A 12986-nucleotide genomic window follows, 5' to 3' on the forward strand; every position below is an offset into this window, starting at 1 on the left:
ATCCAAAATATCGTGTAAGTATTAAAAAGTATAATGTATGAAAAGTACCGTTACATAGTCAATTGCGGTCAACAAGACGCTTTACAGTTTTGTCTGGTTTGTATATACGTACCCATTTATCCATACACACGACATGTATGTATGAGTTCTCATTTAACGGCACCATGCAGCATGCATGCACGAACGAATCAGCTCGATCAACACGAATGCAGTGCCGATGCCGATACGCTACTTGCTGATTTGCGCATGTGCATCGCACGTTATAACAGTCGAGAGTGTCGAGAGTCAAGTATTTATAGTTGAAAGATCCTCTGTTGAGAATTTTCGATCCCTTTCAGAAACGTTCTTTGAACGGAACAAATGAGTTTCGAAAAATTCAATCAAGCGAAAAATTAAGTGAAAGAATATATTTGACCAGGGAAACTTTACGGGAAATTGGGAACAGGTAAGTCATCCTCGTCTTTAATTTAGGTCCTTTGGCCTTGAATTTAATCCGGACATTTTTCAAATACACACAGCCGAAGAAAAACATATACCAGAGGTCAAGAGAAAGTTAAAAACTTTATTTTGACATCATGAGATAAAGAAGAAATGATTTTCTATTACAAAATTTGACTATTGATGAATTAAGAGTTAAAATAAAGTCATTTTAATTTTTTATTGAACCTTTTGTGCGTAATTTCCTTGGGTGGATACGTGTACATTCTACGAATTGAATAATTATGGCTGTTTTCCAGCTAGGACACAGAAACGTTACACTGTGCTCCACTGTGTAAAGACTTGTTGGAACGATAGAGCTCTAATTGGTAACACTGGCATACTCTACACGTTCGTACTTAGCTTTTTACAGTGTCGAGCAGTGTAACACTGTGTCACAGTTGGAACACTTTGTGTAAGACACAGTGTTACACTGTGTCATCTGTGTACGTTGTTGGAAAACACCCTATATGTGCGTGTTGTCAATTTGTTTTATTTCAGTAAACAATAAAACATCAACGATACGCTATAAACAATGGGAGAAAAATGACATTTTAATTGCAGTTAACTGAAGATTATTAAAATCACAATTGATTTGGATCGATCATATGATTTTAAAATCTATTTCGTTCTAATTGATCGAATTTTAATCTTTAATTTCCAATGCATGCTTGATATATGGGTTTTAATTATAGATGGTCCTAATAGTGAGTTCGTTTTACTCATCATGATACGCATGATATGTTATCATTCCTTTTTGATTATCCTTTAATAATATTCAGTAATAACAAAGATAAAATAATACAATGTTATGCATATTATGCATGAAATGGAACATTATCATATATTTTCGTTTGTATTTTGAATCTGAAAATGTTTGCAACACAGACATTTTGCAAGATGTCTTGACTATCTGCGGATATTCGACTTCGAATACTTTGAACTGTTCCTGTTGTGTAATTTCGAGATTTTGGTGCCCACTAAATACATCACTGCACTGTTTATCGCGACCGTGACGAGGCGTGACGCGATAGTGTAGTGTCATGCCGTGAATTTATATAGTCGGGTACATAAAGTGGATGCGTATAGTTATCTGAATGATTTATTTTCATTTGCAGAATTAAATATAAGGTGTGTCAGTTATAAATGGATTGTCTACTGCTTGGCATATCTCTTCTCAGTTGTTTGGCGATGCTGTTCGTCTTAACGAGACGATACTTCTCGTCTCGAGGAGCAAAATTACTAAAATTGCCGGAGACATGGTGGACGCCCGGTATCGAGAATTCTGTCAACAATGATATCAGACCATATAAAGTTACTTTTTCTGAAGAGGTATTTGCAGGGTCGACAAAATTATTTATTTATTATAAAGTTACTCATTACTGTTATCGTTATTATACTTGTGAATCGATATGATTGGAAAAACATTTCTATACATAAAAATATCCAGACAGAACACAATATTTATAAAATATTTACAAGATATTTATATAACTTTGAAAAATGAATAGTAATAAATATTTATCTTAAATTCTGTGCTGTCTGGGAAAAAGCAATTTCATAAAATGGTTCAATTAAACAGCTGTTTACAGATAATAAACAATTAACATTGTTTGCATGTAATGATAGATTTGAAAGAGCCTTTAATAGTCAGTGTAGAAACCAGAGTTGTAAAGAATGAATAACAATGAGTACTCACTTTTGAAAGTCAAATGAATTTATCTCGATATGATTGAGAAAATATCTTATAAAAAATCAGTTTAAGAAAACAATACAGTAAATTAAATATTAATTGTATGCAATAGAGACAATATTGTTTATAGATGGTAAAAGATTTGAAGTACCGATTAAAGCATACCAGACCTTTGACACCACCGTTAAAAGACGTTGCTTGGAATTATGGCACTAATACCGACGCTCTGCGTAAATTCTTGGACTACTGGGCTAACGAATATAATTTCAATGAACGCGAGAAGTACATAAATCAGTATTCGCATTTTAAAACAAATATTCAAGGTACGAGAATACGATCGACAATAGAAAAGTATATGTGTATTTGTGTAGCTTGAAACGTAGAGGATTTATCATGTAATTTTTTTCCCTAGGATGGAAATATAAAAAGTGAAAATTTTTTGTATGTATGTATATGTACTGTTATTCTAAAAAAAAGTTACATAATTGATGCTCAGGTAGTAAATATTTTTTGCTGCCTGACTTAATAGATTTTGTAGACTATTATGATAAGATGCTAGCTTATATGATACATAATACTAAAGATTTCAAAATCTTTATATAAGGATTTTATTTATAATAGGATTAATATAATTCTACTTATATTAATATAAATTCTATAATTTTAGTTATAAGATTTTTAAATATAGTTGTATATTCTGTTGTAAGCTTATGTATTTTATATTTGATTTTAATATAGTATATTTTATATATAATTCCATATATTGATTTAAATAAAATAAAATCAAAACGAAATCTGGTACTTGAATATATAAGTATTCGAACTATTTCCGGTCTGAAAATTCAATTTTACGTATTTATAGAAATCAAGAAGAGGATTTCAGTATTAAAGTTAATTACGTATATTCTTGTGTTATTATTTTTCAATGCTACATTGAGTTACAGATTAACATGCACATATTTTGTATTTAACACAGGATTAGACATTCACTTTATCCATGTGAAACCAAATAATACAGAAGGAAAACGTGTTTTGCCATTGTTAATTGTGCACGGATGGCCTGGCTCTATAATGGAATTTTATAAGATTATTCCATTACTGACCTCACCAAAACCCGAGCATGATTTTGTGTTTGAAGTGATAGCACCTTCACTACCTGGATTTGGTTTCTCCAGCGCAGCTACGATACCTGAACTTTCGTGCATTCAAATGAGTGCGGTTCTCAAGAATCTCATGTTGAGACTCGGATATGATAAATATTACGTTCAGGGTGGCGATTGGGGTTCCTCCGTTATCCATACTATGTCATGCTTATATCCACAACAGTAAGTTATTTATTGCCTAAAAATGATCAAATACTAAAATCTAAAAATTATCAGTTAAATCTGATGTGTCTTACACATTAAATAGGTGTATTAAATAATAATTACATTTGCATGTTACAATCAGATTTAGTAACATTTATAATTGTCAACTACTGAAGTAAAATATCATGTAAACGTATAATTCCTATTATATATAGTACAGAGATGTCCTAAAAATGTTCAAAGGACGTCTTAAAAATGTTTAAGGGATATCCTATTGTTTGAAATTTCCAGAAATTCTAAAGATGTCCGCTGTGATAAAATGTGCCATATCTGTTAAATTCGATTTTATGACAACTATAAATTATAAAATTATTAATATTTTATTTGAGCGTTATATGACATTTTATGTTATATAGTAGTTATATATAATAACTATGATTTATATGTTACTAAACTTGATTAATAGTGATATCAAATAATTGTAGAATTAAAGGACTCTTTTATATAACAATAATTAATACGTTAAAAATGGCAAATAAGAGTCAAATTACAATTTAAAATCAAAATCTGATCATTTATTCTAATATTCTATATTGCGAAGAATATCACGTAATTTTTTGGCGTTTCGTCCCGGCTTCCACTACTGGACTTATCAGTAAGGTATTGTAATGGAGGCCTACCTTAGACGTAAGTTATTAAATCGAGATTCTATATAAAGAAATATAGGTACGCGTGTCTCAGCACTTGCGAGAATTTGCGAATATCGATAGACCTCTGATGGCGGGTCGACGTAGTAATATTCTTCGCAATATTTATCCAAAGTAAGAAATAACGTTCTATTAATATATGTAGTCCCCCCAAATTGCGCGCCGAACAATCGTCGGTCTTGCAACACAAATTTAATAATCTGATTTTTAAAATAGTGATATGTGAAAAATATATAAATTGTAGCGTCTTGGGTTTACATTCCAATTTGTGCATAGTCATCAATAAGTGGATCCTACTGAAAAAAGCATTGAATCTTTTTTCTCCTTTGCTTTGGAAAAAAACTAAAAAAAGAACTGGTTTTTCACTTCTGGGAGAGACTGGATATTATCATATTCAAGCTACGAAGCCGGATACAGTTGGTATGCGACGTTATTTACATGTATCATACAATTACACAAAAAGAGTTAGCCTACATTTATATTTTATTAATTGAATGTGTAAGATTTTGCATATATTAAACGAATGAAAATCCAGTATCTTTTAAAACGTTGTGTTTCAGGGGTTGGTCTAAATGATTCGCCTGCTGGTTTGGCGGCGTATATCATTGAAAAATTTTCAACTGGCACAAATTCATCTTACAAATATAAAGCAGACGGTGGATTTTTAGAGAAATATACATACGACGAGTTAATCGACAATCTGATGATCTATTGGGTATCGAATAGCATTACGACAGCTATGAGAATATACGCTGAACTATATACCAAGTCGAATAGATCCTTGAACGCGATCTTGGAACGGTATGTAATTATTCAGCGTTTTTGACTCTAGCGGGTTTTGAACCAACCTGGATTAGATTAATGCTTTGCTATTGGTTAACGTTACATGCTCTGCCAATAGTAGAATTTTCATCGTTATTAAATCAATTTAAATTGAATAGAAACCTGTTACAATCGAAAACACTGGTTATCGCAAGTTTTTATATTATTGTAACGTATAAGTGTTAATTAAGCGTCCCTTTTTTTTATAGGACACCGATAAAGGTTCCTAGCGCTTGTGCACAGTTTCCTTACGAAATCATGGAACAAAGTCCATACGAACTGAGAAAACGATTCGTGAATCTTTTACGAATTACCAAAATGCCTCGAGGAGGTCATTTCGCAGCATTTGAAGAGCCGGAGTTACTTGCAAATGATATATGGATTTCCGTTGATGAGATGGAAGAGTGGAACAAAAAGCACAGGGAAACACTAATTTGTCAACAAAAGGGATAAATGTAATTCTTAAAAGAGTTTTGTGCAAATATTATTCGAAAGTGTAACAAATTAAAAAGAAATAATTTTTGTAAAGATTGTCTATATTTTTATTTGTAAAGTATAAACGTTATTCGAAAATAAAACAAATGATATATTATATATTTATAATATATATATAATAAAATAATTAAATGTTTCATTTCTAAAAATAAATTTTGTTTAGTGAAATTTAATAAAGTTGAGCCTTTGTAGGTGATAAATATTTATTATTTTCTCCCTCGGAATTTTTTTTTCTAACGTTCCCGGCGATCGAGTATGTCTCAAGTTCGTTCTATTTATCTTTTTCGCGCGAAAAATAACGTGGTTGGCAGCTCTGATTAGCTGTCATCCTGTCCGCTGTCACAATGCAAACATGGCGACGATGGTGTCCGTTTAAAGAGCAACGACGCGTTTTATTTCCTTTTGGCTGCAACGAATCTTCAATTGCCGCTGGTGACAACGTAGAACACCATGGGCAATGCTGACACAAAGTTGAATTTTCGGAAGGCTGTAGTGCAATTAACATCGAAAACTCAGGTACAGACATTCGCTTATTTACCTGACGAATAACATATGATCGTTTGGCAGATCGACACAACTATGATTTCTCGACGAAATCTTGGCAATGACTTGACTAAGTCTCATGAATTCAAAATATCTGCATTTTTTTATTTTATATATATATATATATAAAATGCCAATGTGTTAAATAAGAAAAAAAATGTATTAAACATGTAAAATTTAATATTGCTGATAATGAGATTATTAAAATGATATACTGTTTTAAGATTTCGTGAATTGACTTACTATAATAACAGCTATGATAAATTGTGAAAATTATGTATATATAACAATTATAAAGATTAGATTTCTACTTTCTGCACATATATGAATATACTTTGGTTTATCTAGAGATCTTGTTACAGAATCTAATCACGAAATAAATAAACTTTTGATTGACTATCGTTTTTGTCAATTTAGTAAGTTAGAATAAGATAGTTTAAGTTAGATTAAGATAGCATATAAAAAGGACGGTATATGTACCCATCTTTTTTATTCTTGCTCATTTAATGAGATTACTCATTACTTTATTATAGAATCTCTAATTTTACCATATTAAAATTTTTTATTTATTGTAATTAATTATTAAATTAGAAGAGTCTGAAATATGTGTTATATACTGAACAATGAAGATTAATATATAATATTTGTCAAAATGTTCAATTCAATCAGATCATTATTGTATCTTGTACACAAGTTTTATTTTTGTAATTATACCAACAGGTGATTGATGCATCAGACGACATATTTTGGGATCAATTCTGGTCTGAGAACGTAACCAATGTTCAGGACATCTTTACCCTGATTCCGGCCCCAGAGATTCGTGTGTTAAGAGAAGAGGCACCTTCTAACTTAGCTACATTATGCTACAAGGCAGTCGAGAAGTTAGTCAAGGCGGTGGATAGTAGCTGCAGGACTCAACGGGAGCATCAAACTGTTTTGAACTGCTGCCGATTGTTGACACGCTTGTTACCCTACATATTCGAGGATCCCGATTGGAAAGGCTTCTTTTGGTCCAGTTTACCTGGCAAAGATGATGAGGAGAGCTTACCACTGGCACATTCTTTGTTGAACGCGCTTTGTGTAAGAGATATATTTAAAGTAGACATAATATGACATATATTAAATGTTTCTAAAATTTTATAAAAGTCTAAAATGTATGTATTTAAATTATTATATTATTAGTAATAAAATTATATTTAATAATTAATTAGCGATGTTTAACATTTTATATACAATATAAGAATATATATTAGTGCATATATAAAATATATTTATAGTCTATCAAATAATTAATCTTAAATCCATTTCTGTTTTAGGATCTATTGTTTTGCCCTGACTTTACCGTAGCTGCAAACAGGAAATCCGGTCCGGTAAGTCTCTGTTTGATATCGGAATTTCGATAAAAAGTGCGGAACGTGTTATGCCTCGTAATGTCTTTACAGGACAAAGCCGATGAGTTGCAATCAATAGACAGCTGTGAATATATATGGGAAGCGGGAGTAGGCTTCGCGTATTCGCCACCTAGGTATCCCATTCTAGATACCAACCGCACGGAATTGTTGAAGCTCTTGTTGACATGCTTCAGCGAAACTATGTATAATCCGCCAATGGATCTATCAATCACGCCGAACAGATGGATTCAACATTTGACTAGCAGTGAAAACAGGTAATTTATTGCTTTTAATTATTTTAGTATAATTGTATGTAATGTATCATATATATTTTTATACTTGTTATATTTTATATGTACCTTTGTATAAAATATTTTCAATCGTTGAATATTGTATATTTTATATGTGTAATACATTTAAATAGAACACTAACTAAAATAATTCGTCAATTATATAGGATATTTATAGATTATATTATTTTTGATTTAATTTCTGATTATGTACTAATCACATATGATTGTTTACAGACACGCTTTACCTATGTTCACATCGCTTTTAAACACGGTATGCGCATACGATCCCGTCGGATATGGAGTGCCATACAATCATTTGCTATTCACTGATTCTTTAGAGCCGCTGGTCGATGTCTCGTTGCAAATCTTGATTGTAACTTTAGATCATGACACTACTGGTGGAGTACCGTTGGAAGAGGGAGTAGTCGGAGATAATTTATTCATTAATTATTTGAGTCGAATCCACCGCGATGAAGGTAACATTTTTAATATTTATAAATAAAAATTAATAAGGGCAAAGAGCCAGTAATATTATAACTACTTTAATTCAAATAATAATATATATATATATATATATATATAATATAATAACAAAATACAAAATCATACGTTTCGATTCCGATCAGATCATTCTCAATGTTACAAATTAATACAAATCGTTATGAAATACTTAAATAATAATACAGAAATTCCTAATAGAACTTTTTTACAAGAAAAGATTAATATCTAAGATGGTTAATATTAAGAAACAAAAATATGGAATAAATAGACGAGTCATTGCCCGAAATATATTCCAATATAATACATTCCTTTCTTCCTAATTGTTTCCTAATTCTTTCCCCTCCTATATTCTCTGCTACCAGCATATGTTTTTCTTCCTCACATTACGTTATCTGACATCATATACATCAGATGCCCGCTTCTGCAAATTAGTTTAACGAAACTTTGGTGTACAAAAATGATCTTATTAACTTGTGCTCAACACCTACTGTTAATTGATAATAAGGTACATTTTTATTGATATATATATTATTAGCCGTTATTTACTAAATTTTGAATTTCTTTTGTTTACTAGAATTTTAAATTTTAACGAAATTTACAACGATGGACACTATATTTTTTTTCTACTTTTACTTAATTGATGCAACACACACATAAAAAAGAAGATATACAGGAATAGATAATGAATTCTCTACTTTTATATACATTATCAGATAAAGAATTTTTGTATCATTATTAAAGTATTTCACAACGATTTGTATTAATTTGTAGCATTAAGAATGACCCGATCGGAGTCAAAACATATGATTTTTTTTGTTATTTTATATTATTATTATTATTTGAATTAAAGTGGTTATAATATTATTGGCTCTTTGCCCTTATTAATTTTTATTTATATTGTTTTATATGTACAGAGCTTTATTATTATATTAATTTTAATATTTAATTTTATATTTTTGTAATAATTGAATTTTGATTTAAAAGTTTTGTTAAAACAATATATGTTTAAAATTAACTATTAAATATTAAAGAGATAAAAGATAAAAATTTTTTCTTAGATTTTCTTTGAAATTTGATATCTGCAGTTAATATTAAGCTTAATTAAATGTCAATTTATAGATAAAAAGAGAGAGTAAATATATATAATGAAAGATTAGGAAATAGGTATTATATAGAAATAGAATGAAATGTATTTTTTTGTTTTCACAGATTTCCAATTTGTTCTAAAGGGTATCACCAGATTGTTGAATAATCCATTAATGCAAACATATCTACCAAACTCGACTAAAAAAGTGCATTTTCATCAAGAACTTCTAGTATTCTTCTGGAAGATGTGTGATTACAACAAGAAATTTTTGTATTACGTGCTAAAGAGCTCGGATGTTCTCGAGGTTCTCGTGCCGATTCTTTATCACTTAAACGACTCGCGTGCTGACCAATGTAAGTTTTTTATTCCTCGATTTTTTACTCTTGTATATATATATATATCTCATACTTCTTTAATTTAACATTTAATTATACATATGTTAATTGATTTCTTCAAAAGGAATATGTAATTCAAAATATTTCGGAATTTGATTGGAGGAGCGATACATTAAATGAATTATATTTTTAAGTAGATTATTTGTATATATACTTAATTTTCTATATTTTTAGCACGAGTTGGTTTAATGCACATCGGTGTATTTATTTTACTTCTTTTGAGTGGAGAACGCAATTTCGGAGTGAGGTTAAATAAACCATATACAGCTACAGTGCCTATGGATATTCCTGTTTTTACAGGTGTGATAATTATATTACATTTGCCGTTTTTAAGAGTCAGAACATTATTTTAAATATTTTAATTTAGAAAAGTTATAATAGTATTTGTGATTGTCGATTTATGTTTTCGATTATAAAAAACCAATTATTAAAATCATAAATTACTAGATTAATGTTAAAAATGATAATAATTCCGTTTCAGGAACGCATGCCGATCTCTTAGTCACTGTATTTCATAAAATCATTACGACCGGTCATCAAAGACTGCAACCGCTTTTCGACTGTCTACTAACGATTCTAGTCAACGTGTCGCCGTACCTTAAAACACTATCTATGGTAGCCAGCACGAAATTGTTACATTTGTTGGAGGCATTTAGTACGCCATGGTTTCTTTTCTCAGCACCCACTAACCACCATTTGGTGTTCTTTTTGCTCGAGATCTTTAACAATATTATTCAGGTAATGCTTGCAAGACGTACATTTAAATATGCATTTATTTTATATAATCACACAATATACGATCTATTTTTCTCAATTATACAAGATGTTAAAAAGTATAATTTATGTAGCATTATCGCTCTCAAATTTTGAGAAGGGTCTACAATCTTTTTTTTATTAATTTTCTAATTTACTTCTTTATAAATAATATAAATCTAATTTACTTCTTTATAAATAATATAAATCTAATTTACTTCTTTATACTTTCTAATAGATTTACTTTATTAAAATTGATAAGAAGAAAAATATTTTTGGATATTTTAGAATAGAAATTATTTTGAATGTTTAATTATTAATTTTGCTACATGTATGGTTCAGGAATATGTGAATGTATGTGTCAGTTTTTATACTATCATATTATAAATAATTAAATATAAACTACAATTCACGTTACTTTTGATTTTCAGTATCAATTTGACGGAAACAGTAATTTAGTCTATACTATAATACGCAAACGGCAAGTGTTCCATGCTCTCGCGAATCTGCCCAGTGATTGCAACACGATCGCGAAGTCTCTTAGTAAGAGACAGCGTCGTCATATGCCTGCGAGTACGTCTAATGAGAATGTCAGCGAAGCTGCGATGGAAGGATCGCATCCCGCGCAACCTGCCGAACCCGGCACTTTGAAGGCATCCTTATTGGATACTCCCGGTGAGTCTCCGTCTATTTGGGCTAACAATTAAATTCATCGATCTAAATTTTAGAATAACAATATTATTGGATAGAGAGAAATTCAAATTTAAAAATAATATAAATTTGTCAAACTAACAGGTATCGAAAATATGACGGAAAAAGAATCTGCGCATCCATTGAGTCCATCAGCCAGCGTTGACATTAATAAATCTATTAGTAATCGATCGGAGAGCAAGACGGATATCACAGAAGAATCAATGAACGCGACCAAGAATTCCGTGGTACCGGTAAGGAACAGAGATATGAAATTGTTTATTCTTAACTGAAATAAAAAACTCCATTGATCTGTAAGAGTAATAAAGACCGATATATGAACACATAATCAATAAATATAATCAATAATGACAATCGTTATTCGTTCGATGTCTAGAAGGGTGGCATTCGTGTGGCTGAGCAAGCGAGTACTAACAATATCAATAACGTAAATCAGTGGGTACCGTCTAGCGATTGGGTATATCAGTGGAAGAGCAAACTTCCTCTGCAGACCATCATGCGACTGCTTCAGGTCCTTGTACCACAGGTTGAAAAAATCTGCATCGACAAGTGAGCGAGTGTTCTTATTTATAAATAACAAGCATAAGTTATCTATTTCAGAGTGTTAACTACCAGCGCTTAGAATCACGCTAAAAATGTCCATATAAATAACAATATTCATTATTGTTTTCATATTTATATGTTCTCCTTTATTGATCTTAACAGAGGGCTGACAGACGAGAGCGAAATCCTGAAGTTTCTGCAACACGGTACCCTTGTTGGGTTACTACCAGTGCCGCATCCTATTCTCATCAGGCGATATCAGGCTAACGCCGGCACAACCGCGTGGTTTCGCACGTATATGTGGGGTGTTATATATTTGAGAAACGTCGAACCACCCATATGGTACGATACAGATGTCAAACTATTCGAGATCCAAAGAGTTTAGATAATAAAGGTTCGTTATCGTTCGCGCTTGAAATACTGTTTTATTGGCAGTGCGCAAGAAGATGAGTCATTGAACTCGTTATTGTGTATAATATCGTTCCTGAACATTATAATAATTTAAATTGAAGGATTCAGTGTGACATTTTCGTAAGAATTCGAGAATAGTTTTCTCCGTTTTAAAATAAACGTTAAATTATATCAATAAAATATATCAATTGAAATCAACATGCATAATTATAAGGAGATATTTGAGTTCCTCCGAAATCTTATAAAAACATGTAAAATCCTTAGAATCCTTCAGTTAATTAAAATTTAACTGATTCCTCGTCTCTCTCTTTGGCTTAGTTACAAAGACCTAGTAAAATTGATTCTCTTACATTTGAATGATTTTTATTGGTAGTTGTTTTGAGTTAAATCAATTTTTAATAAGAAAGAGACAAGAATCAATTAAACATCAGTTAATTGTGACTAATTTATGGGAATATAATGAGACACATCACGAATGCATCAAGTCACGCTTCGTCTCATTTTTAATTACTTTTTACATGGCAAGAGCCTCCAAAGTACTTTCATCTTGATGTAACATACATATGCATTGTATACAGGATCGTAAACGTTTGCAATCGGTATCAGTGCTTTATTATTACTACTATTGTATCCCGAAGACTGTAATCTCTAATTTGTATCATAGTAATATATAGTATACTGTCAGTAAATGGAAAAGATATATTGTATATATATCTTCATATATATAAAGATATATTATATATATATATATTTTTTTTTCTTGGTACTATTAGGTATCTTTAATGTCTAGCATTTCAATTTAAAAACAAGTTTTTTACAATATTTTTTCGTGTTTTTATATTTATATACAATTTTAC

The 12986-nt window shown here is 30.6% G+C and overlaps 2 protein-coding genes across 2 annotated transcripts; both read left to right on the forward strand.

Annotated features, from left to right (window-relative positions):
* The first annotated feature begins 276 nt into the window (after positions 1–276).
* On the forward strand, positions 277–5484 carry LOC108773658 (juvenile hormone epoxide hydrolase 2). Its single transcript, XM_018539531.1, has 7 exons — positions 277–445; positions 1596–1809; positions 2301–2493; positions 3147–3495; positions 4429–4604; positions 4745–4985; positions 5216–5484. Exons 2-7 carry the CDS (start codon positions 1624–1626, stop codon positions 5457–5459), a joined length of 1389 nt encoding a protein of 462 aa, XP_018395033.1. The 5' UTR covers positions 277–445; positions 1596–1623; the 3' UTR covers positions 5460–5484.
* Positions 5485–5863: 379 nt separating this feature from the next.
* Positions 5864–12322, forward strand: LOC108773662 (protein HID1). The gene is made up of 12 exons (XM_018539536.1): positions 5864–6017; positions 6765–7124; positions 7361–7414; positions 7487–7710; positions 7963–8204; positions 9439–9669; positions 9886–10011; positions 10193–10449; positions 10896–11139; positions 11260–11408; positions 11552–11724; positions 11881–12322. Exons 1-12 carry the CDS (start codon positions 5952–5954, stop codon positions 12101–12103), a joined length of 2349 nt encoding a protein of 782 aa, XP_018395038.1. The 5' UTR covers positions 5864–5951; the 3' UTR covers positions 12104–12322.
* Positions 12323–12986: the final 664 nt, after the last annotated feature.

Source organism: Cyphomyrmex costatus, unplaced genomic scaffold (assembly GCF_001594065.2).
Source record: "Cyphomyrmex costatus isolate MS0001 unplaced genomic scaffold, Ccosl1.0 scaffold216, whole genome shotgun sequence".
In the NCBI taxonomy this organism is placed as follows: Eukaryota; Metazoa; Arthropoda; class Insecta; order Hymenoptera; family Formicidae; genus Cyphomyrmex; species Cyphomyrmex costatus.

Excerpts from the sequence above, each read along its gene's own strand:
- LOC108773658 (XM_018539531.1), top strand. The coding sequence starts at position 1,624 with ATGGATTGTCTACTGCTTGGCATATCTCTTCTCAGTTGTTTGGCGATG. Across the intron at positions 2,494-3,146 it reads TTTTAAAACAAATATTCAAG|GATTAGACATTCACTTTATC; the intron begins GTACGAGAATAC and ends TATTTAACACAG. Across the intron at positions 4,605-4,744 it reads TACGAAGCCGGATACAGTTG|GGGTTGGTCTAAATGATTCG; the intron begins GTATGCGACGTT and ends GTTGTGTTTCAG.
- LOC108773662 (XM_018539536.1), top strand. The coding sequence starts at position 5,952 with ATGGGCAATGCTGACACAAAGTTGAATTTTCGGAAGGCTGTAGTGCAA. Across the intron at positions 8,205-9,438 it reads TCGAATCCACCGCGATGAAG|ATTTCCAATTTGTTCTAAAG; the intron begins GTAACATTTTTA and ends TTGTTTTCACAG. Across the intron at positions 11,409-11,551 it reads CCAAGAATTCCGTGGTACCG|AAGGGTGGCATTCGTGTGGC; the intron begins GTAAGGAACAGA and ends TTCGATGTCTAG.